At 40.9% G+C, this 25775-nt stretch overlaps 1 protein-coding gene across 2 annotated transcripts in view; it reads left to right on the top strand.

Moving 5' to 3' along the window:
- ddah1 (dimethylarginine dimethylaminohydrolase 1) overlaps window positions 1-25775 on the top strand; it is a 70515-nt gene that overhangs the window by 4374 nt on the left and 40366 nt on the right. The window contains exon 1 of one of the 2 annotated variants that reach the window (XM_080032274.1): window positions 1013-1396. The exons of the other annotated variant lie outside the window; for it this stretch is intronic. Within the exon in view, the coding sequence (XP_079888400.1) occupies window positions 1100-1396 (297 nt within the window). The 5' untranslated portion in view covers window positions 1013-1099. Of the gene's footprint in view, window positions 1-1012; window positions 1397-25775 lie in introns of those variants that run through there. 2 annotated transcript variants of the gene reach the window in all.

Raw genomic sequence — 25775 nt, 5'->3', positions numbered from 1 at the left:
ATTTCTTTCTTTCTCGCTTTCTATTTTTAGCAATTGAAACTTTAATTTACTATGCCCATCCCTTAGGTATGTGTAGCCTACCAATGTCATAGGTATTGCCTTTTTGCAGGCAACCAAAGCTGAACCAGATAAAGGTCACTGATGATGTATGTCTTCTATGATTGCACAACGATACACAACTTATAATTCCACTCATGTTAATTTGACTGGCATCCACTGCCAACACAAACCTTAACACTGACATTCAGAATGATTTGTTTTGTTCTTGATAGGCTTTTGTAAAAAGCATCTAGAAAGCATGATATATGAAGCTTATGGACACGCGTCACTATGTGCATAGAAACACTAATGCTTCCAAAGTTTTGGTTGTAGGACTGCAACAAAGTTTTTTATCAAACCATTTTTTTAATTTAATGGACTAATTGTTTGATTAAAAAAAACAAGACACAAATAGGTGAAAACACGGCATTTTGCAATTTCCCAAAGCCCAATGTAATCTCTTCAAAGTGCTTATTTTGTCGATTCAACTGTCCAAACTCAAAGATTTTCAGTTTAAAAATGTTAATCAAATCAATAGAATTGACTACCGTATCAACTCAGGTCTGAATGATTCCTTTACATAGCCTACGTATGAAAAATATAATATGGAATATTCTGTTATTTTCTGACAAATATAATGTAATACAATTATATAAATTTAAAGCATGCCAGAGTTCTGAGTTGCAAGCTCTGTTTTGCTGCTCTTGTTAAATTGATTGAGCCACATGTGTTCAGTGTGCTTCGGACTGTCACTTGTTGGGCTGCACGCCTCGCTGACCGCTGACAAACTCGTCCGCTACACGTGGTCGGTGCACGTCACTAACCGAAGCGCCGTGGCTCGCCTGGAGACTGAAACAGCGCTGACTGACAGTTTGCAGCAGGCTATAGTAAATAAAGAATTACAAAAACTGCCAGGGAACAAATAACCAAGCCAGGCAGCATCGGGTTAACTCATATAGCAGGTTCTGTCATTCATTCGCTGAGTTGTGTTTTTTTTTTAGTCCTTTTTTTTTTCCTCCAGATTTGCGCGTGCCAAGTGTAGAGGGGAAAGCAAAAAAACATGGCTGGTTTAATGGCAGGTTTTGGTCTTTACACCCACGCCGTCGTCCGGGGAATCCCTGCGTCCCTGGCCAAAGAAGCGCTCCGGATGGGCAGCCAGTCGGAGGTGGACCTGGCCGGGGCGCGGAGGGAGCATGAAGCGTACGTCGAGGTGCTGAAGACGAGGCTCGGGCTGGAGGTGGTCGAGCTCCCCGCGGACGAGTCGTTCCCGGATTGCGTGTTCGTGGAGGACGCGGCGGTGGTGTGCGGTGACACGGCGCTGATCACCAGACCCGGGGCAGAGAGCAGGAGAGGAGAGGTAGGGAACCCATAGTCCCATACGCCGAATATTAAAAAGAAAAAAAAAGTTTGATGTGAAAGTGGAGAGGAACGTGCAGTGTCCTCCATCCTAGATTCCCTGTTGTGGTCACTTGGCATGCAAAGACCTGCAAGTAGACTATGCATGCTTAAGTGATGGGGACTCGTCCATGGGACAGTCCGGAGGTGCTATTAGCTTGGATTTAGGGGTTTATAAACACAAGCCAAAACTATGTGCATTATAAGCGTTAAAGCAAGATTTTTCCTCTCAAAGTCTTTTAGTTAAATATTAACTCACTTAACTTTCACTCCAACTATGTGATGCAACATTAAATGCACTGTATAAATGTGTGACACTTTAACTTTGACATGTTTTACTTTGCTAGAGATCCACGTACATCTCTCCAAGCTGCACATAATACCACTAGCTTTGCCATATGGAGGGATCCCATTATAACCATATTGTGCTGTGCACCAGCCTATACAAAGGGATATGGTGATTAGGCTTAAGACAACGCCCCTTTGAACGAGCACAATGCATTTTTTTTAAAATTGCGTGTGCTGCACTATACATTTTCTCATTAAAGTGAGAGTCTTGAGAGAGAAAAAATATTGTTTACTGTCTACACAGTGCTTTATCTTGGTAATGTGCAGACTGTTTGCCTCAGTTGTCACTCAATAATGTATGTAGTTTGTCAATATAATGATTGTGATGTGTTCAAACTGCATCCTATGGGGTCACAGTAGATGGCTGATTGGCATCATGACAATACCCAAAGGATATAGACATGTACTGTACGAACAGAGAGGCTTTATGACAACTGACATAATGAATCGAGACATTTTTGCGAAAAACAAAACAACAGCATGAGTTCACTTGGTTGCCTAGTGAGGGTCGCTGCAATGTGGGGTAGCCGTGTGTGTGTGTGTGTGTGTGTGTGTGTGTGTGTGTGTGTGTGTGTGTGTGTGTGTGTGTGTGTGTGTGTGTGTGTGTGTGTGTGTGTGTGTGTGTGTGTGTGTGTGTGTGTGTGTGTGTGTGTGTGTGTGTGTGTGTGTGTGTGTGTGTGTGTGTGTGCATATGTGAGAGAGTGACAGAGTGAATGACAATGAGGGAAATGGTAGAACGGCCTTTGTGAAAGCCACTGTCATTTCACATCAGTCACTCTACTTGGCTCATGGTGCTAATGGGCCTGGGCCTCACCGCCGGCAGCAATATTGATTGACGCGCTGCTACCATCAGTCCACCACATTTCATTTAATGCCAGACGTGGTGCAAGTTCCATTTCCATGCACATGCACGCACACCATCAGCCCTCTGCCAAAACCTTTTCTCACATTTAAATTGAGTTTTTTTTTTCATATTTCACACAGGAGATAGCAGTGGTATGGTTTCTCGCCCGCGTTCTGATCAAGGGAGATGTCGGCTGTGATGAATGGAAAATTGGCAATGCCTGAGGTTGCAGGAGCATAAATAATGTGTTTGGAGACAACAGGACTGCAAAAAAATCACAGATGGATAGCAATGTATGCAGGACCATTTGCTTTTGTTTTTCCCCGGCAGAATTATAAGTGGTTCAGCTGAATTGGAATCTTTAGTCCAAAATGAGATGAAATTACATTTATCATCTTTGTGTGAGTTAAAATGCTGGTCTGCTGGGCGCATTGTGAGGAATCTAAATTGCTCTTACTACTTGAACGTGATAAACATTCATACCTGATAAGATGAACATTTGGGAATACTGAGAATTGATTCAGGTATCAGGGATGAGCACAAGGAAGCAGGACCATCTATCAGATGATTAGTTTAATGATATCATCAATGACAATCAACAAAGACAGAGAATGGAACATAATGGAAGAATTTACATAGAATGAGTCAGGGTTGACAAGCTTATGGCACAAAGCCATCATCAAGGGGGATTGTATAGAGAACTTCAATTAGGTCTGTATCTTCTGTATCCAATATGGTCATATACAGTTTTGATCTTGCAGCTGCATCTATATCCAGCAGTCCAAGAATCTTCTTCAGCTTTTCTTCGGGAGCCCACACTGCTCAGTTACCGCTTCTCTTGCATTCCATATATTACCATCACCTTGTATGTGTACAGAACTGTTATGGTTCAGCATAACCCAGAAAACATCATACCAATTCCTTTTTTTGTAAGTAACACACACACTGTGTTGCTCAAAGCATGCATACTGAATGCTAAAGCATCATAAGCACAGTATATAGCATTGCAACTATGCAAACCCGTGATTATGTTCCTTGTTTCTGTGACGAAGGAGGTAAAAAGTGCTATCAGTGTGCGTGTACTGTCTGAAAAAGTTTTCTCCAAACTCTTATCTGGTGTTCTATTGACAGCAGCTGCCATGGCAACAGATGGGTGCAGCTATCAGTAGAGCAGGAGCGTGTCTCTCACCAGGCAAATTTACTTGCGTGAACCCTCCCAGGTGTGTAGCCAATCATCAAGATAATTATAGTGATGATAATTTGGTTATGGAATTGTAAGTATATAAATAGTGCGTAGGCTGCGTCACTATTCACCTACATGTTTGAACAGGTGGTACTGTAACTATTTGGTGCATCTTTTATGACTGGAGAAATCGTGGAAAATAGGGACACCCATCAGCCATCTGCTTGAGGAGTTAGAAGTCAACTACAACAACGTGATCGATCACGTTCTGTTGTCATGATGAATATCTTTCACGCCTGTTTGCGTGGTCAGTTACAATTATACTGTCATGTTTTGAGGGCTCTGCCGGTAACTCTTCCTCAGACATGCCTGTGTTGAAGTAATTACCCTCTCTCGTTCGCTGGTGATTGAACTGCGGGGGTTGATTTTCATCACATAATTACCGCTGTAGATTCAACAGCGCTGCATGCAGATTAGGCTCCGCAGCACAGCATGCCATGTTAATACGGTGTTACTATAGTAGTTCAGCATTAGATTGAGTCAAGAAGATCAAGCTTTATTCTCAAGAATCAAAGAATGCCCTGGGTGACTTTAATTGGATGAGATTAATGACTTCTATCATATTTTACCAATACATTATATCTACTGCATGGGTTGGATGGGACCCTGTCTACTTTCACTGCCTAGATTCCCATATTTTAACCCTTCTCAGTCTTCCAATTTGTTGCTGCCAATTTAGTATATTGCAGTGAGAAGTGAGTGCTTTTCTTATCTAGATTCAGTAACGACAATGAAAACGATACAGGTTACTGTATCATTATCCAGGATAGTTATACAGTATGTGCTTCCAGTGAAAACCTGGACTTTGTCCATGTCCTTTGAACTGTCGAGAGGGCGTGGGGGGGTTGTAAACTTGTACTTAAAATCTTTGGATCAGACACTTTGTTTTACAATGCAGCAGGATAATTGATGTGGAAATTCAGAGGCGTTCTCATCTAAATTTGGAGGAATCGCTTTTTGTTGTTTATTGTTTATTCTGTTTTAAATGCTGTCTGACTTTGTTTTCATTTATTGACCTTATCTGCAGCCGGTCTGCTTGCAGTTTCCGTTTTCTTCTGATCCTTTAATGGTTTGGTAGAGTGTCCCAAGGGGAAAATAAATATCTGGTTCACACAGTTGGATTGAGGCCATCATTTATTTTGCCATTGTAGCCTATTTATTGCAGAGTTCATGGATGGACTGAAATTAGTTTTAAAACATGTATTGGGGTTGTATGAATCATATCCATTAGGCTGTGGCTTAAAAGCTTTATTATTAAGGGAAATGCCTCTCTTAATGGATGGCATGATCGTTCACTGCAGAATGCAGAACTGTCTGCTCCCAACAAGAAGCCAAAGTTAATTATTCCATAATACAAAACATTAGCCTGATACGCTGAAACTGGTCACCAAGCTGCAGATTGTCAGATGACCTTTACTTTCTTTATTATTGTGGACACATTAAGGAATTATAATTAAAAATGGCACAAGTAACCCTCCTGTTATTTCATGCCTAGTTACGTTTGATAAGATAAAATACCAAATGATTTCCATAATGTCAAGCCTTTTCAGAATTGCCCAAAAAACTTTTCCCACACAAACACATTTCCAAAATACTTTTATTAGCTTTCATGCATTTTATAGCCCCATTTCTAGGCATACTTATGTCGTTATTATGATGGCAAGAAGTAAGCTACATTTTTCTGCATGCTTTGAATGATTGACTTGGAAAATATGTCCCTAGGCCGGATGACAGCTTTTTTCTGTCAAACCCTCTTGACCTTAATCCGTTGGTTGCAGAGTAGATGTTGCCAAACATTCCTTCTAATAACCTTGCCTGCCAAATAACGTATCTCTAAATTTATAGAAAAGTGAATTACGCAGCCTGTCAATGCTTCTAATTAAAAAATGCCCTCGAGTATTTTTGTTTGGCAGGGAGGAAGTTAGTGTATGGCATATCTGATTTGGATTAATTCAAAGTTAATTTTACTATTACATTTTTTCAAAGACTGCTGTATATTGCGGATGTTTGTCACTGCTCTCTTGGTGCAAGTAAGCATGGTGCCAAGTAGTGCATGTAGTTTGGCCCTATACTACATAATTGGTAGTTACATAGGTGGTTCCTTGGTGGGAAGCTGGTGAGGGATCCAAAACCTTGGGCCTATCCGAAAAGTCCAATCTCCTAACCTATAAGCCTCCTTTCCTATGCCTTAACCCCTAAACGTCATCGGGGTTAAGGAGAGATGAAAGGTGCTTCCTATCGAACATAGGAAAGGACAGCTCTGTTTCAAATGAATTCGACTCCACTTTTCCTAACCGACATCATTGCGCGACGGCGAGTATTGCTGACGTGAGTCACTACCGTGAAACTACACTATTCTCCGAAAATTGACTACAACAAGCGCTCGTTTGATGATCCATGCGTTCTTTTCATATTGATTTTAATCAGGTGGTCGCCAACAGAGTGAGAATCACTGGCATATATCCCAATTCACATGTGGAATAAAAAGAGGCTACACTAATGTTGATGAACTGCCCCCAGTAACTTCATTAAATGTGAAGTTGGTATTTTATTTTCTTATGGTGTAAATTAGGCCTATGTGCTACGAAAATAACTATTATGATGTTGGTCTTTTATGAGTTCTTATTATCTTTATAGGGGAGGGGGGGTATTTTGTTTTAGCCGAGTTAAATCTTCCTCTCTTCTCCTCTCCTCTCTTCTGTTTTACCTCTCGTTCGTATTCGTGTAGAGTCGGTAAACTCCAGCGGTGGCCTGTTGCTTTAAATCTTGCCGCCGTAAAGGATTATGGGATACCACTATCTCCTTTCCTTTAGCATAGGTTGGTCAGGAGTAACCTATGCTAAAGGAGGGTTAAAGGATGAATCGAGGCTCCTTTCCTATGCCTTTCCTAAGCATTTTGAGAATTCGGATCACCTATCTGCCGAGTGCTTCCGGTTCATCTCGATAGGAAAGGAAATTTCCTATGCAAAAAAAAGTTTTCGGATAGGCCCCAGGTCCCTGTTCCTTTCTGCCTCAACCCTATAAGAACACAAGTGGGAGTGTCAAGGACAGTAGCAAAACATACATTGGTCTTTGAAGATCTTTACAAAAAAGGTGTATTTAGATATATGTTTCCCTTTTGATTATAGTGTTTTTTGGTACAAATTGGTAAATCATATACACATATTTGTGTTTTGTAGGGAAATGTATCAGACCGTAGGCTACAATTCTGCTCTACCTGACCAGAACAATAAGACAGCATTTTAGGTACGCCTACCACTGTCTTTATTCTCACTGTGGTTACCAGCCTGTGGTAGTGACTGGAACAGTGAGGTATTGGACACAAGTGGCCATGAATTAGTATGTCTCAGCAGGATATCTGGGTTCACTCACTGTGACAGAGAGAACAGATGAGTATTCACAGTACATTTTTTGCCTCCTATTTACTCAGACAAGGCACTTACAGGGAAGGATCTCTAGCTTTTGTCTCTAGCAATGCATGTATCAGAATGGAAAGGTCAAAGGATACATATTACATATAAATTGTGTCTCTATATGTGTTCCTTCATCAATTAAAGAAAAAAAAAATGCAAATGTAATTCGAAAGTTTCACCGCGTCACCCACACAACCTCGAAACAAGCCCACTGCCTGGAGCCTCGAAGTGACCAAATAAGCACCAAAAGTGACAAAATTGGCCTTGCATCTGCGGTTTTAATGGAGCCTAAAGACGGTAAACTTCCGGAGAGAATATTTTGCAATGGAAATGGCAATTGTGATTGATCGCTGAAGTTTTACATTACATTATTAACGTAATTACATTATAGATGTTTGTCGATTATTGCTGTGGGACCAGGGTGGTATAATTCTAGTATCTCGGAATAGACATTTATTGACCGTGGCTGAAAACACTCAAACGGTTGGTGGCCTGACAGTGCCAACTCAATTGAAGTTCATATCTCCAATAGTAAAGTAATTCACATTATCAAGTGGGTCGATGGAATTTTCAAAGCATACTTGACAACGAAAAGGTGAAGCAACTTCTCAGATGCAACACTAGATTCTCCCATAGCTTTGTTTTGAAACTTTTCAAGGTTCAACCCTAACAATTTAAAAAAAAATTCTCAAATATCAGTCCAGATGAATAGCTCTGGTCAGATGTACTTAATTAGCCAAGCAGCAACGATTTTCTCTCAGTGTTGTTGGAATTGGTTTTGTTGTTGGAAGTACAGCAGTCGGATTTGTTGCAGTACTTTGCTGTGTTGTTCGTCAAAAATAGATTCCACTCTCAATCCAGCAGCCATGACAAGTACAGATTTGTCTGAACTCTGATCAACCGCTGCATTTGATTTAAATTGTCTTTCCTTAGCTGTAGTTGGGTGACTTTTTCTTTATATTCTGAATTTCAGGCTGGCAGTCTCTGTCTGACTGGGAAGCCAAATGTATCGTCTTATCCTCCTTCTGGCATTTTTATTTTACCAATGCAAAAAAGAATGAATGAACTGAATGAACTTAATTTAAAATCCATCATGAAATGATTACCAAACCTGCCACCTTTTCCAGTACTGCTCAGACTCCGCTCAGACAGAAAGTATAGCCATTATCTGTTTTGGAAGTGCCAGTTGATACTTACTGTAGGCCTATCTTATAATGGTACACTGCTGTAAGCAGTTACAGTAAGTTAAGGAAAATAATAGTCTTTAAAAAGCACTAAAATCTGTCAAAAACGTGTACAGTACAAGGTCTAGGTGTCAATTCAAGTCTGGAGACAGGATGGAAAATTCTCCTTCACAGACACAGTATTTAGGTCACGTTTTTTATAGACGTAATATTTAGGTTTAGACCTCACAGTTTATACGTTTGTGCTGGCCCCTTTCTGCTCATGGCTCATGTAACTGCCCCCAAACTAACACCAGACAGCACGGAAGCCTTGTTTTGACTAGACGGCCCGCAGATGCAGATTCCTCGCTGTCCTCCCAGCTCTTATGACTTCCCCTACGGAACCGACCTGGTTTCCTTTAGGGAGATTTGACATCCGTGTGTGAACGTGGGAGGGGGGTGAGACACCTGGAACCCGCCAAGAAGCATTTGGGCCGGGGGGTCAACGTGCCTTCCCCAACTGTCTGTCACATTCCTGCCACATTTAACCTGCCCTTCCTCTCACTGTTTGCCTGTCTGAATCTTAGTCTGGTGTATTCATTCATAACATCGCAGTGCTACTGCCTCTCCCATCCTCTGTCTTACTAAGGTTACACTGATTACATTTACATTGAATAAATTGAATCAACCACTCAACAATGTTGAAAGTGAAAAAGCAAGACTCTCGTTGACTGAGTAATTAAGAGTTGCACTAGAACTATCCTTGATATAAGCAAGGTTAGGTGAACTAGTTTATTTTACTTTACTTTGAGGTACAGTTAGGCTGCTTTGCACTAAAATTTCAATAGACTGAACTTCAAAATAAATATAAACGATACCCATGCATAAAAATAAATATTAGCTTGATATTAGCTAGGTTAGTAAGCGTGAATATTGAAAACTCCTACAGACAAATTTATCCAATTATGCATAGGCCTATACAAATTAATCTTTATGCATTTACAAAGTGTATGCTAGGTTTAGCTTAAGCTTGTTTGCCCCCTAAATTTCAACATGAGTGGTATCCGAGTTTGCACCGTGATTGCTTATGGATTCACAAATAGCATGCAGCTGCGACTTGTATTTTTCTTGTTTTAGCAAAATCACATGTGATGGGTTGGGTAGCACGTGCCAAGACGTCTCAAGTCTTGTGTAAGAAAAATAAACAAAAAACTGAATGGACCAGACAGCTGTCCCGCCCACCCTGCCGTCACCTTGGACCCTGCCCCCTTTTCGGCCACAGGTTTACCCGAACACATCCCCACCAACCTAGCACTGTATAGCTGCATGTGCACACTGTTGAACAGGAACTCCTCTCAGCCTCACAGAGTGACCGGGTCACGCTCAGCCGTCACTGTGGGCGTGTGAACGTCTGGTTTGGTATGCGAGACAGAGCAGTGGAAGTCACAGGAAGTGGGGCCAGGCACGTTGGTGTTGAGGAAAGTTGTGCTAAGGTCAGAGGGGGTGCAGAACAAGCCGAGACAAAAAACCTTTTTTCAACTTTATAGTTTGAAGTGGGTCATGGGTTATTTATTTTTTAACTTTTTAGGTTTTTCTATCTTTTTTCAGTGTTCTGAATCAGATCCAGTATTTTTTCGAAAATGGCATCGGCTTCCAGGGACACATTTCAGTTGGATAGAAATGGGATTGTGTTCTCTTCACAAAGGAAAACAATCCTCGAATGCTATGTCAGGGAGAAAAAATATCAAACATTGATGTCCCTTAATAATTCTCCATGAATGCTTGTATACTCCCATGGGCACCGCTGTCCTTGTGAAATGCAGCAGATTGTTTAGTAATGTTTCACCTGTCTTTGGAACGTTTATTTCAGTCTGAAGGTCGGCCTCATTGACTCTTAATCGTTAGTACATCAACCCCCCGTAGCACCTGCACTTCAGACATCTATGCCTACAGAATACTGATGTTTTTTCGATTATTAAAGCACATAATGAAAGGGTGACATAAGCTCTCCAATACTGAGTGACTGTTAATTTCTAATTGGTTGCATACGTTGGGCATCTTGTCCATATTTATTTTGTTTAATCAGTACGGACAAATGTTGTTTCCAGGAAGATTATGCAACAAAATCACCTACAGCTCTAAAGGACCGGGTGGACGCAGTAGGTTTGCATTTATTTACTTGGTAGTGGCCCTCGCTTAACCAAACAAATACTCCACTGGTAATACCATGATTGCTTCTGGTACATTCTGCAGCATTCTGTAAACAGCAGAAATCAGTCAAGTCTAATTGACATTAAGCTTGTGTAATCTCTGTCCGTCTCTCTCTCTGAAAACCTTCTGTCACTCTTTGACTTCTCACTCTCACCCCCTCCCTGATGTCCTCACTCTTATAAGAAACAACACACTCCCTGAGAGATATGGACTGTCAACATGGACTACATTGATTGCTTGAGATTCAGAGCCAAGGCGATTCTGTTACATCTGTGTAGGCTACACCCATCAGTCTTGTCTGTCAGACCAGCGGACAGTTATGGTTAACTGCCTTGTTTTCTCCGCTGCCACTGAACAACAACAACAACCACAATAACAACAGTATTTTAACAGCCTTCAATTTATCCCAAGGCCTGTTGTTGAGATTTGGCTGCCACCTCTGGTGCTCAAAATGAGATATGCATGTCATTGTGTCTGAGGAAGTGGTGCACCTGCTCCCCTTATTCCGCATTTAAACACAGTGCTATGTGGATGATATATGGCCGTCAGGTACAGAATAAACCTCACACACATCAGTCAATACTGACCAGTGTTTGTTTATAAGTGTGAGAAGCTTGAACCACAGCACCAAGAATTGTTTAACATAATTCGCTCATATAATTAGATAACCCACATTAAACAGCAGTGTAATAGTCCAATAATAATGGTTTTATAAATATGACTATTTGTGTTGTTAAGAGTGGTGTAGGCCTATGTATTGAATTAGTATGAGCATGTCAGTGAAAAGGTTAAATATGAAACTGTTGAAATGTATCCTGCCTCCGTGGTTTGTGTGAGAACAGGTGGGAGCCTGTCAAAACACTCCTCATATCCTTCTTGTAATTAGCAACAGGAGGGTGACGTGATTGTGTTTTTCCCCAGTTGGCCGTTTATAATTGACAGAACATCAAAGTAAAACCACCATCAAACTTCTTAAAACATTTTCAACTTTCCAATGAGCTCATGCTAGGTGAAATAATCTAATTCTGCACACGATTCAGCCATGTAGTGAAGGCAGGGCTCAGTGCAGTGTTGCACGGAATTGGTCAAAACAGGTTTTTGGTATTGACATGGTATGAACCAGAGCAGTGCCTCTACTACACCAAGAGTGAAGTCAACGATTAAATATTGACCCAATATCTTGAACCAAACCGAGACCAGTTTCTTTACAAACTACAAAATAGCTTTTAAAAATGTATCCATTGAGGTTTCCCCTTGTGAAGTCCCTCCAAGTGTTACTGTCACTTTAGTCTTTTCAAGTCTATGTCGCTAAGGACACTGAGCAAATGCTGAACTCTTCACCCATTCGCCTTGCTTTACTTGCAGGGGCTGGGTTTCGTATTTACATTGTCTTAAGCCAGTGTGTGAACCAGACCCCTGACGCACAATGACACACTGCTCTGATGTCCATATCTGTCCACACCTTCATATCAGCCGCCCACGCACACCCTTTTAGTCACTCACAGTGTAAATATCCTTTTTTTAAAAACCATGTATAATTAAACACAAGATAAGATGACACAGCCACAGTGGCATGCATATGAATGGCTACTAAATCACACGTAGTGAAAAGCCTTCACCTGCAGTCATATACCTGCATTACACCCCCCTCGCTCCACCCAGTCCATCTATCTTTTTCCCCCTTGCTGACATAGACAGCAGGCAGTCCAGACACACACTCAATCATGTCACTTTCATGCCTCTTTGTTGGATGTCGTCCTAGAAGGAGAAGCTTAAGCAATGCCTGCATTTGTGCATCACTGTTGTAGCTTTCACATCTGCTCAGCTTTCAGTAAGAACACACACCCAGTATTGTTTCAGAATTATCTGTCTGACGGGAACTCGATGTGATTCGTCTCTGCAGCTTGCTATGTATACAGTTGTATTTCCCGTCATTGCATCTCTTGTCTTTTTGTTTTCTTTCCAAATAAATGGAACCTAAGAGCTGACCAGAAATGCATCTGTCTGTTTTCGCTAACATAGTCACTAATCACAAACTGATGATAATTTATTACCAAATGTGAACACTATTGTCTTTGATCCGTGCTTCACAAGTCTTTTCTTAATTTCTGGCCCATCCGTCACGGCACGGAGCGAATATTCCTGTCACTGTATGAACTTCCTCTGCACTTTTCCTCTTTGGAGAGAACCATTCATTTGTCTCAGATGAAAGTGATGCATCTCAGACACTGCTCTCGCTCCAGACCCGCCCTCTCTGAGTTAGCACTATTCCCTGCTCCATCATTCAGTCTGGCTAATGCTGTTTGCAAAGTAGTTTTTAATATACCAAAGTACAGGACATCTTCAAATGGAATTTAAGGTGAAGTCAGACTCAGATATTCTTGAGAACGCTTCTTGTCAAGATCACGTTTTGTCAAAACCAGTGAATATCTCCTCACAATCCACTACTTGTCCATACTGTGTGTGCGCTGAAAGGATATCTGGTGTTAATACACAGCCTAGGCTCTGTAAAATGGTATGTAAACAAAGGATATGTTAAACAAGTGGGCTGGTAGCTAGCAGCATGCCAGTTTACAGAGCTTATGCGGTGCATTAACATTGGGTCTTTATATTTTTCAATATAAAGTCATGTTGTAACCATGTGCACATTATGCTGCTCAGAGAAATTGCAGTCAGAGTCCAGAATCTGTGAGCAATTCACTCTAAGTGGGATTAACAGAGGCCATGCTAATGATCCATTGATTTAGAGGATACGAGAAGATTGCATTCATTATGTGCTCGTAGCTGGAGTGAAGAGTGTTCTGTTCATTTACTTTCATGAGTTCTAAGAAGGAATGAGACATTATCTGAAATCTTTTATTCTGGTGCAGAAGCTATTTGAATTTAAAATTTCATTAAAAGAGCTCAGATAGAGAGCCTGTTCCCTCAAGGTTTCTCTGCATTACTTGCGTACTGATTAGAATATGTATGGAACGATTACAAGAACATACTTACATCTACAATGCCTTAACTGAAGCTTTAGTTAAAGCTGCATTCTTTATTTTTATATGGACAATGGTTCGAGGGACACCTTTTTGATAGTAAGCTAACTGCGCAGAATGTGCCTATTAACCATCGGGCATATCCGCCTTTCACTCACACAAATATGCGTACTGTGTGTGTGCATGCGAGTCCATTCATTGTCGGACGCAGGAGGTAAGACTCAGGTGTCTAGTTTCCACAGTAGGGCGAGTGAGTCAGGAGACAGTATGTGTCGACTGGGTGCCACAATGTTCTCAGAGTATCAGGAAGAGGCTGGAGGCCACGGGGGAGTGCATGTCTGTTGCATCTCTCGCACCTAAGTGTAATTTGTGCATGTGTACAGTAGCTTGTCTCAGTGACTCTATTCCGAGGTTGCAGACATCCATCATCCTTATAAGGCTTACTTGGCACCAATGAATAGAAACATACGTACGTATATTCAGATTGACCTCTAGCCATGGAAATAATTTTGGTTTTGGATTTGTCCAAGTTTGTAGAAGTATGTCTGAGAGAGTCTGAGATTTTTTCTTTGCTGCCACCCTAATACAATGATTGTGGTTTGTGGTTCTCGAGACATGGCACTGTTACTCTGCATAATCCGTAGACCACCCTGCCTTTTTATTGAAGAAATAGACCAAAGAAATGGAAATGTCAAGCTGGGGGAAACTACTCACTGCCAGGATTTAGAGTAATATTTTACATCTGTCCACCTTTATTTTAATCTTTTCCACTGTTGAATTGGTTAAGCGTAACGGTTAATAATGGTAAAATAACACCCTCATTCTCTTTCACACATACAAGCATGTAGCCTGCAGCAGTGACCTACAACTTGGGGCTACAATTACCACTATCTGTGTTGATTTATCTGCATGTCTGAAATGCGTCTGCCAATATTTCCAGGAACCTTTGATGCTGTATTGTATTCCTCTAATTGAGAAGCTGAGAGAATTGCTCAGACTTGAAGAAGCCTTCTCGGCCAAAATAATCAAGTATTAGTCATCAACTGCATATTTTTTCAGAGATCTTTGATATGCGTGGCTCCAGTTGGATCATCTGTTCATTCAACAGCTTTGGACATGTTCACAATGAGGCTATTAGAAGTTAAAAGTAGGGCGTATTGTGCAAAAGGTGCACTATTCTAAATGTGCCATTTCTCACTGCAGTTTTTGAACTGCTACGTTTATTTATTTATTTATTATCGTGTGGAATGTATGGATGAATGTGTGGAGAAAGTGTTTTTTTAGTAGTACTAGTATAATGACAGTAAATGCATTTTATTCTATTATATTCTAAATAGAAGGAAAACAGTGTGTCCTTAGTTGACTGCAAAGCTTTAGTTTACTCTTATTATTATAATTATTGTTTGTATCAATTGGCTGTGGGTTTAAAGTACTGTATAATTGTGCAACTGTACATTCACGTGTGTATGATGGATGGTGAGAGTGTGCGGGGATGTGTGTTTGAGGTTCCAGAGGGGAAGGGCAGGTACCAGGGCTGGGCAGGGAGGTGTGTGTTGCCTCCCCTGTCTGCCCTGGGCTGTCACAGTGTGGTGTGATGTCCGCTCGCAGTCTGTTCTCACGCCAAGGATCATACTGAAAACACACGCTTCTTCTCCACCAGCCAATCTCAGCCGCAGTCACGCACAGAGAGCACACGCAGAGCCAGCACAAAATGTGTCCGTGCTCGAACCATCAGTCAATGAATCCAGTCTCTGGAACAATTGGAAAAGAAAATTGTGAAATAAGTGATTCATGCTCATTATTTGCTCTTTCCAACAACCAAGTTGTGATAATTAGCTCCTTGAATACATTTAAAATAACTGTAAATGGAATATTTTGGGGTTTTGGGCTGCTGGTTGGACAACACAAGGCATTTTAAGATGACCGATCGGAGTTGAGGAAATGTTTACGGTCACATTCGGATTCACGTATTTGACATTTAGTAAATGCTTATTGGAAAAAAAAGTGGAGAGATTGTTCTGATAATTAGAAAAAAACAGTGGTATCAAATAACTAAGTACATTCATTCAAGTACTGTATGTACGTACAAATTCAATGTACTACTTAGATACTTGTAGGCCAATGTTGTACTTTTATCTCCACTACACTTGTCTAACAGTTAAAGATTACAGGCTGAGACTACTAACTACATTTTATGTTCCTTTGAAAACCATGTCTCATCAAATTTGGTGATTAAATTGTGGTAAAACTAAAAAGGCTGCGTCACAACGATGGAAAGTACATTTTATTTGTCACTTCAAAATGTCACATCAGCAGCAATTGCCTTTCAGGAATCGTTCCCCAGTCCCTGCAATTGAGAGAAAGAAACCATTGCATGTTGCATAGCAGGTCACTGTTGTGTTGTGTTTACTGTACATATTATGAACTTGGGTGGTGGGTGGGGTGGGGTTGTCCCAGTTCAGGGCCGTGAAAATGGTTACATTAGGGCCACGGCATGACTGGTGTTACTTTCATAAGAAAGATACACATTTCCATTGTGTAACTCTGTTTATTTAGTTTTCCAGCAAATACTTTGGTAAAGAGGTGAATCTCTTAGAAAGACTCAGGAGGATACACAGGCCTCTGAGGTGGAGCAAATGAAGTATTTTTTTGGCACTGAACTTGGAAAAAAAGACATCAACAGTGTTGGGAAATGCTCTTGGGACTGCACAGGGAGGTGCAACATAGATTCTTTTTTTCATTCATGTAGGGAATGCTATGTTAGTGCTTTCATTGTTTATAATGTATTTTTTTACCCTGTCTGTGGAAAGAATGTTTTGAGGATTTCAGCCCTGTGTCATGCAATGGCAGGATACCTAAGCATTGTTTGATGGATTGCTTTTGTAGGCATCTTTTGAAGCCAAATACAAATCTTGCAGCTTTTGAATGCATACCACCCTTCATAAATGATGGTGACGATAATGATGATGATAAATTATGATAGACATTGTAGCTCAGTGAATATGACAGGAGGTTTTTATTGGCAGATTATAAAGACATAAACCACACCTAAATCAATACACAAAAAAACATAAAGCATACAGTCACACACACTCACACACAGATCCAGATATACACACATCCAGGAGGAGAGTTACTGTTACCTAAACAAAGTTCGTCGTAACCATGTGCCGAGAGGACACAAGTTCATGTCAGTACATATAATCCCCTGTAGCCAGGGTTTTGTGTAAATAAAATAACTTGAGAAATATGACATAGAAATACAGTAAGCATTGTCTGTATCCAAATATAAATAAAGGTGGATTGAGTAAAAATGCTGCAACTAGGGACCCCAGGATTTCTCCCCATTTAACTTGGCAAACTTAACGGCCTTATAAGTGTATTATAGTGGTAGTACGCCAGAAATGCACCTGTTGAATGAAAAAGAAGAGGGCTGTGGTGGATTATGCCATCTTTAGTAACTTGCTTATTGTTTTTTATGTTTTGTGTGTTCTTTTTATGGACCTTGAGTCTGACAATAAAGATGATGATGATGATGATGATGATGATGATGATGATGATGATGATGATGTCCTCTAAGGCCACCGTAGCTTCTGTACATATACTAAAGTACATGTTATTAAACAACTCATTTAATGAATCACAACTTCTCCATGGGCATTAATTTAGTAAGTTGATGTAAAAGCATGGTGGCGTTTCCAGCCTTTGAGGGTAAGTTTGTGTTTGGCCATCATCTGGGCTGAGCGTTATGGATTTTTATTGCTTTTCAAAATGCAGTGTACCGTTACCACTCAAATCTTAAAAAAAAATCCCTGGATGCTTCACCAAGCCACAGTTTGTTCAATAAAAATAATTTCCGCTTTCGGGCATCAAAAACGGTGAATCTGAGCTTTGGAGCAAAATGATGTTACAGGAAGTAAAAACCAAATCACTGCACGGTTCAAAAACCTTCAACTTCCCCCCCGAATCTTTTTTTAAATGCGGGTACGTGGCCCGCATCCACCTTTGGCTGAGCAGAGAGGTCGGCGTTTGGAGCGAGCGGGAAATCAACTCTGACAGAATGACAAGCTTCTCCGCTTCTTAGCGCTTACCATAAACTCATCTAATTGCTCTGGGGCTCCCAACCCACAATAAGAAGTCATCTGCTGGGGCCCAGAGCAGCGGGAATCTCCAGCAGACTTCCGGAAACCTGTAAAAGCCTCACACACTCAGACACAGACACACACACACACACACACACACACACACACACACACACACACACACACACAGTGAGCTTGTAAATATATCTCTAACAAACTTTTACAAGTATCGATGTACGCAGTAAACACCCACGTACAGTATTTGCGATTGGCTAATTCTGTGCATGACTTCCCCTAAGCAGATGTTTGATAGCCAACAGCAAAGGAACATGAGTTTCTGGAAGTCGCACATGTGTGTAAGAACGCATGCCATCGTATCTTTGTCATAAGATTGAGTTGGTAATAAAAACGCTGCAGGGGGTTAACCACACTTGGCCAGTCTTTCACTCGCTGCCCGGATTCACTGGAAACAGTCTTGGCAGGTGATCACAGGTCAGGGGCTGCAGGGTCAACAGGCAGGCGGATGAACTGAAACACTGTTTGACAGTAGAGGATGTTCTTATCACTTGGATTAAGCAGTCCGGAATCGCACATTAGCACTCCAGGAAGCAAGTATCAGTCAGATTTACAGGTCAAAACACTTGCATCAACTGACAGGCCTTGTATTTCCTCCATCTGGAGACAATAAAACATGAGAACATCATGTTACCATACCCATACAATGACTTTTTTCAAATTCTTGTTTGTCCTAGAGTGTAGAATCCAAATATATTCAATTAACAGTATTATTTAGGAAAGCAGCAAATCCTCACAATTTAAGGTTGTTTTGGGGTATGTTTGCTTGATACATTCTAGAAATGTTTAGTCTATTATCTAAACTTTGTATATTTTATCTTTATGAGTTGACTTGAATCAATCGGCTGAATAAATACTAGAAAAGATCTGGTTTCATCTTTTGGCCCGATAACATTCTGTGGTAGTAAGAGATGTGGATTTACATCACATTGAGTCACTGACAGAGGTAGAACGCCTTGCATAACTCGGGGATCTGTTAATGACTTGGAAAGGTAGTGATGATTCAGAATAGCCGGAAGCCAAATACGCTCCTCTGAAAGGACTAAATGGGGCTTGTTGTGATGTTTTGAGCCCGAGGGAGGGGTCTCCTTATCAGAGGGTTCACAATTCTCAGCGGGCCTCAGCCCTGGCATGGCTGAATGCTTGCCAAGTAGCTCCAGTAATGTTTTGGAGACTGTACAATGTCTAGCAGATGCCAGGCTCATTACAGCAGAGCTATTAGGAAGAATCTGCCATCCTTTCCTCAGACATAATGGGCCCATTTCCCTTTTAGTACACACTGTGCTGTACAGGTTGAAGCACATGGGAACCATCGGTTCAAATAAATTAGAAAATTACACTGTTGTCACTTTGTGGAAATAGTCTCAATCCTCAAGCAAAGTTTGTTTGACAGGTCCAAGATAATTACATACGTTTTTGTGTGATGCATGGCAATAATTGCCCATAAACTGACATGTCAGGCACCGTTAGAGAGAAGGCATTTTGTGGCGCTGGTTGCATCTGCTGCAGTGTGCCCTTAGTCTGAAAGCTTTGTTCTGCTACAGAATCAATTTATTCAAAATGGAACATTGAGAATTCTGCTCACACCATCTGACCAGCTATGCATTGAAACCTGTCTCCAGGGGGAGGAGCATGTGATGGAGAGGGCAGGTTATGTTTTGGGTCTTGTTTGCCAGAGATAATGTGGACACACCACAGTCAGAGGTTCCCTCAGCCGTAGCAGCTGCACAAATACAACAAAAACCCAAAGGACTAAATATATTTCAGCTCTCACTTATACAGTACATGCCCCTTTTACACTGCCTGTGAAAGCCGGGAATATTCAGGTTCTTTTCCGCCTCGCCCTGCAGAGTAAATGGGACAGACACGGAAAGGGGTAACAAATCAGTCAGGCATTTCTATTATCTCAGAGAATTCCAGCAACATTCCCAGATTGCTCCCTGTGTAAAAGTTGCAGAACAGGGGCGTTGCGAGTGTGACTTTTTCAATATTTGCTAAAAGTCCGTCAACAAATGGGTATTAAATATCTTTGAGGGAGCAGCCGAAGACAAGAAGAGGCAACAATTTCAAAAACGTTGTGAAAAACACTGCAACTCTGCTTACGCTGTTGCCTAACATGTCCCTCTTTCATTTCGCCCTAAATAAAACATCTCAGAGTAATAACTCTGAACAAACAGACACAATTAACATGACTGCATACCTTTCACAATGATATCTCCTGTGCCAATTACATGCTAATAAACATCCAAAAAGGCGCTTGCACAATATTTATTTATAGAAAAAAGATTCTCCTTATAACTTCAGAACTTGTCTGAGAATCATCCTGTTTAGGTCATTTGAAAACCTCTGATATAGACTACACACAAAATCCCACTTTAAGATGTCTAAGGGGGAAGTATTGAGGACGTGCCAAACTTGAGTCCATTCATTCCTCTTCTTCACATGTTGCTTTAGCCTCAAGATCCCACCCCTCCAACCAACCCAAACAGACAAGTCGACAGACAAATACACAAATGCATCCATAGCCAGACTGGTGCTTCCTACACACAATCATAAGAAAGGAGAGAACAAAAGTCCAATTAACATCACACACCCACAAAACCAAAATACAACCCCATACACACAGACATCCCTTCCAGACACATACAGGTCAGTATGTCCCAGCATGCAGCAGTGCACAGAAGTCATTGTTTGTTTCCTGTTGGATGATAGCCATTCCCCTTCGACCAGCCATAACAGACAACACAGTTCCTCTGGGTCACTGCTCTGGGATGCTATTGATTTACCTTATTTTTGCCAGACAGGTTAGGTCAGCTTTGGTTGTGCATGTTCACATGCTACTACTTTGTGAACTTGAATATCATTTAATCTCATCACTGGTGTCCTATACTGATCCCCTGCTGCTTAATTTACCTGCCTCCAGTGTTCAACTACCATGTCGTATAGATTATCATGTAGTCGTCAGACAACCGTGAAAGAAAATAATTTGTAACCAATATACAAACCACCAAAATAATAGATCAGAGCAAATATTCTGACATTAATTGCTACAGTTTTAAGGAAATTCCAAGTTCCAATTTCCTGCCTGGCTGTTGTACAAATATCCATTGTTAACTGTGTTGCGTGACATACAACTCTATTTTGTTGTGGTACAGACCCGGCCATATTGTTTCATCCTCAGCCATTTGCCTCTCCACACTTTTTACATCCCATCTATAATAGAACTAAACAAAGTAAAACTGCATGTGTCTTGTTTGCTTTGTACCAGGTATCCTTTTATCCCAAGAAGACTAAATGCTACTCTGTCACTGAGTTTTCACTTTGCAAATCCACTCTGAATAGCGAATGGGGGGGAAGTGTTTAACGAAATAGCATTGGTGCTGCTAAAGACTTTGTATACATCAGTACCAAATGAGAAGCTGCAGTGTTTCGCATCGGGGTCTGACATTCTCTGTAATTGAGGTCGTAGCACTCTGGGATTGTAAGTGATCCTCTTATTTACTGAGATGTTAGATGTGGCCCACTCTGACTCACAGCAGTCAGAGTGAGACAACAAAGACAGTGACAATTCCCTTTGATCACATCTCAATCTGAACTTGCTTGTCACGCAGCAGTTTTTCACATAGGGTGATGCTTCTTTAGTTCTCAATTTAATTATCAAAATGAGTCATCAGGCTACAGCTGCTCTTTTTCTTGTTCACACCATATAGTCTAAAGAAATAATGCTAAATGGCATATCTAATTCTGTCTGGAGGGTCTCCCTTAGAATGTGTAACTGAGCTTTGAACTTAGGGGCAGCCATTACGTCAGACCCTGACACACTAACTCGCATTCTCACACAAACACACCGACACACACACCGACATGTATACGCAAACAGGCACTTGCGCACACATGCATGGTTTTTGCATGCTGTCATCCGCTTAAAATAGTGCCTCTCCTGCCCTGTATGTAGCAGGGGGTCAGGGAAGCCCTATCCATCAAGACCACCAGGTAACATCAGACTTTTCACCTCTGACCTCTGTAACTGACACGACCGCCCACGTCACCCCCATACTGCAGTCATTTTCTCTACATAGCCATACTCTTGTTTATGAGAACGATGACATCATATCTGCTGGAAGGCTCTTCTCTGTCCACAGCATAGACCAAATATCCCCATCCTGTACTTATGATGGGGATTACTCTTCTGCTGCTCATGCATGATGAGTGAAAATTATTAAATTAAACTCTAGTGAAACTAAATCTCAAAGTTCTTAATGTAAAAAAAATCAAATAAAATAAATAAATGTTCTTAATGTAAATAAAATAAAATAAAATAGATAAATGTATTATTTAAGGTTGATTTATTTCAGAATCAATAGCATTGTTGTACATCTACCAAAAGTAAAGAGAAGCTTTCTCTATCATTGCTATTAGTAATAACAACATTGGTAAGGGAAAAGGAGGAGATAGTCGGCATGTTGAAAGATAGATCGACAGATAAATACTGTATTGATCTCGAAGGAAATTCTGAATATTGCAATATAAAATTCTATTTTCCATACTTTTTTTGCTTGCTTTTGTCCTCACCTGTTCCAAAATGGGATTTGATGTTGCAGACTATCCACCTGTTTTTGCTAATAATAACATTGTGCTCGGCAACGTTGTGCTCAAGTTTTATTGCTGTGATTGGTAATGTTGATGACAAGGCAGAAAACACAATCAGTCAGACAGACGCTCATACAGGTTTAAATAAACCCTCAGGTTAGCCAAAGGCAAACTGAAAAGTATGACCACTGTGTGGTTTTGTTGCCATCGCTCTCTCTCTCTCTCTCTCGCTCTCTCTCCCTCTCTCTCTCTCTCTCTCTCTCTCTCTCTCTCTCTCCGTAGGAAAACAGTCCCTGCTTTTGTCACTGCTTCTCTATATTAGACATAAACACGCCCACACAGACAGACGGATAGAGCAGGGGCGTGATAGACTAAACCCACTGATCAGACAGCGGTGGGAGGTGGAAATGAAAACTAATCAGACAAAGGTTTGGGGGTCTAGTCAGGGAAATAAGGTCATAAAGCTCTCACCGTCGTTGTTGCTGCCCCCACCTCACCATTTCTCCCTTTCTCTGGCACGAGCTTGGCTCCAATCACGGCACCTGCTTTCCCCATCATCCCCTCCTAGCCGTCCCACTCTGCGCAGAGTGAGCGCTGTGCTGTTCTACGGCCCACTGACTTCAAACATGAGCTACTCCAGGAATGATAATGACAGAAACATGCCTGGAAAAATAGGATTGTCCTCCAAAAATACACTCTGCTCTTTGTGTTGCTTGCTGGTCCATTTTTGTTTCTTTTTTCTGTGTGTGTGTAATTGGAATGAGTCGGGTCTGAGCGCACACAGTGATTGATGGTTGTACTCCCGTACCTGTTTACCAGTGTTTGGATATGATTAGCTGGGTACGACACTGTAATAAACGGCTGGCCGGGCAATAACAGGGATTGTTCTATCCCAAGGAGCACACCTGTCCCGTGCCAGAGCTGACGAGTTAAACACACTCAAACACACACACACACACACACACATATACGCACACACACATACACACAGCCTCTGAGACATTCCCACTGTGCTCCATTTCACATTCCTATCCTCTGACAGCATGTCTGCTTTTATATGATCATATTTAAGGTTTACAAAAAAAAAGTACACCTTTTTGCTTGAAAGACTTGTTTGTTTTTGTTTGACGTTCGTCGCCATTCGGGAAGAACGTGATTATATTTTAGATGACTAATGGCGGTTTGTCTTGTACAGCCCTCCAGGCAGATCTATCTATGGCTCCATCGCTGCATCTCTATTGATCAACATGTTATTGATGTTTTTTGCTTTAGAACTATAATTATAATTATGGTCATTTGTGAAATCTTGTGGCATTTCATTAGGTCATACACATAGGGATCATATGCAGACTGTCGGGAAAACTGGAGAGAGTGCAGCGATCATAAACTGCAATTAAATGCACAATTTCACATTATTGACTCAAACTCAATTACTTTTGACTCTTTAAGTGCATAGTGCAAGTTAGAATTACATTATATAATGACACAGTCTGCAAAACGACAATTGGAAGTAAAAGTCTACTTTTTTATTGTGGTGTGGTCCAAGTTGCACTTACAAAAAGAAAGAAAGAAATGTATTGATTTATTTGCAGGGACAGTATCCCTTAGAGATAAATGATTAGGTCTCATGTATTTATAATTAGTTTGGTGCGATATCTGTGTAGACCGGCACTAAAAAGAGTTTAAACTAATATTGATATGACAATGGGTTCAAAGGCCGACATGTAAGCTTTGTCCCATCTATGGTTTGGGTACACCCTACGTTACCTGCTGACTGTACATCTCTCCCTGTCATGAGAAGTAAGTTCTGAAGTATAAGGACTATCCATTGCTGTTTCAAAGTCAAGATTAACAGTCAATACTAGCTTGGGACAGATACACACTTGAGTGTGCAACAGCTGCTGATGACTCAGCATTTGTTGAAAAAGCGTTATCTAGTTGGATTTAGTGCCAGGCTAGTGTTAACAACCTAAGAAGCTGATAATGATTATGAAAAGATTAGCTTTACATTGCCGACAAATTAAATGTAAGTACTTTCACAGCTCAGATTTGTTTGTGTTGGATCAACAATTGTGCTTGACCATATACGAACTCTTGAGCTGCAGCAGTTACCTCATACTTGTCAACATGCCGGCCACGTTACAGATAAACCTGCAAACAGATGGAAAGTCATGTGTCCGGCTTGAAGGAATGTTCTTGTCATGGCGGCACGGCATCAAGGTCTCCTCAGGAATGTCACGGAGCCCTTTGGCCATCACCTGCTTGGCACTAGTCAGTAGTCAGCATGACTGGTCCACACAAAAATGGACGGATTGACCATGTATGGCTCTGGTGCCAGTATGGATCATGAGTCATGACTCTCATATCCATTGCCTCAAACAGCATCATAGATGGAGAATGGGTAGAGTGGACACCTGTTGATCCCTGGGTCAAGTGGTTCTCGATCCATTTGTCTCGTTGCCCCTTGAAACAAAGCTATGTCCAACGTATTCCTTTCGGTTCGATTCATTGCACAGTTAGAATTATGCAGTAATTCTGAAAAACAACAAACATTAGAAACATAAACTTTTTTTTGTCTGTTTTTAAAGAGTAAGGCTACCAGTACTTTTGATATGGAATATTACCATGCCATGCAAAGACCAAAACCAACGTTTCTCTCACACCTTTTTTACCTCCCCAAGCCCATATAGGCCCATACTTCTGAAAATTTGAATATTAACTAAACGTTTCACAAAGGTGAAAGCCTATGAAACACAGGAACAGGCTATATCAGGCTTTTGCTACACAGGCAATATACTTTAAAAAATATAGAATATCACCATAATCATTGTGTCACATATGCACCCAGTATTAACAATACAATGGCCTGTATGTAAACCGTACTTTGTGAATAGACATATGGGTAAACTGAGTTAAAGTGGCTCCATCCTTCAACATTTCCATATTATTCGTAAGTGTACTATCCAATTGGCCGAACAAAGATTTTCAGCCCTGAAGAGGCTCTTGAGTTAGTCAGACGTTAAACAGGATTTACCTTAAATAGATTGGAAGTACCTACTGTTTTGGCCATTTATGGAGCCCAACATAGTGAGCAGAGGAAGAGGATAGAATGACTTATTCGACAGCTATTCTATGACGGCCACAATGTACTGAAATAAAACATCAGGAATGTAAGAAATGCGTAATCAACCACAGAACGTAATATGTCACCCTTGGTTTTTGTCATACAGTACCATATTTGATCACATGCTGACTCATTCCCAGTTGCTTTTGTCCTTGGGGAATAATTTGTGGTTTCAGTTTGTTGTTTATTGAAGTTGATATGTAATGGAAGTGATACGTTCTTCCCCCCTAATTTATATCCCCATTCATGGACAATGACTAATGGAAC

This window comes from Ammodytes marinus, assembly GCF_949987685.1.
Source record: "Ammodytes marinus genome assembly, chromosome: 8".
NCBI classification, from domain to species: domain Eukaryota; kingdom Metazoa; phylum Chordata; class Actinopteri; order Uranoscopiformes; family Ammodytidae; genus Ammodytes; species Ammodytes marinus.
The sequence above is the reverse complement of the archived record's forward strand: the minus strand, read 5'-3'. Positions and strand labels throughout refer to the sequence as shown.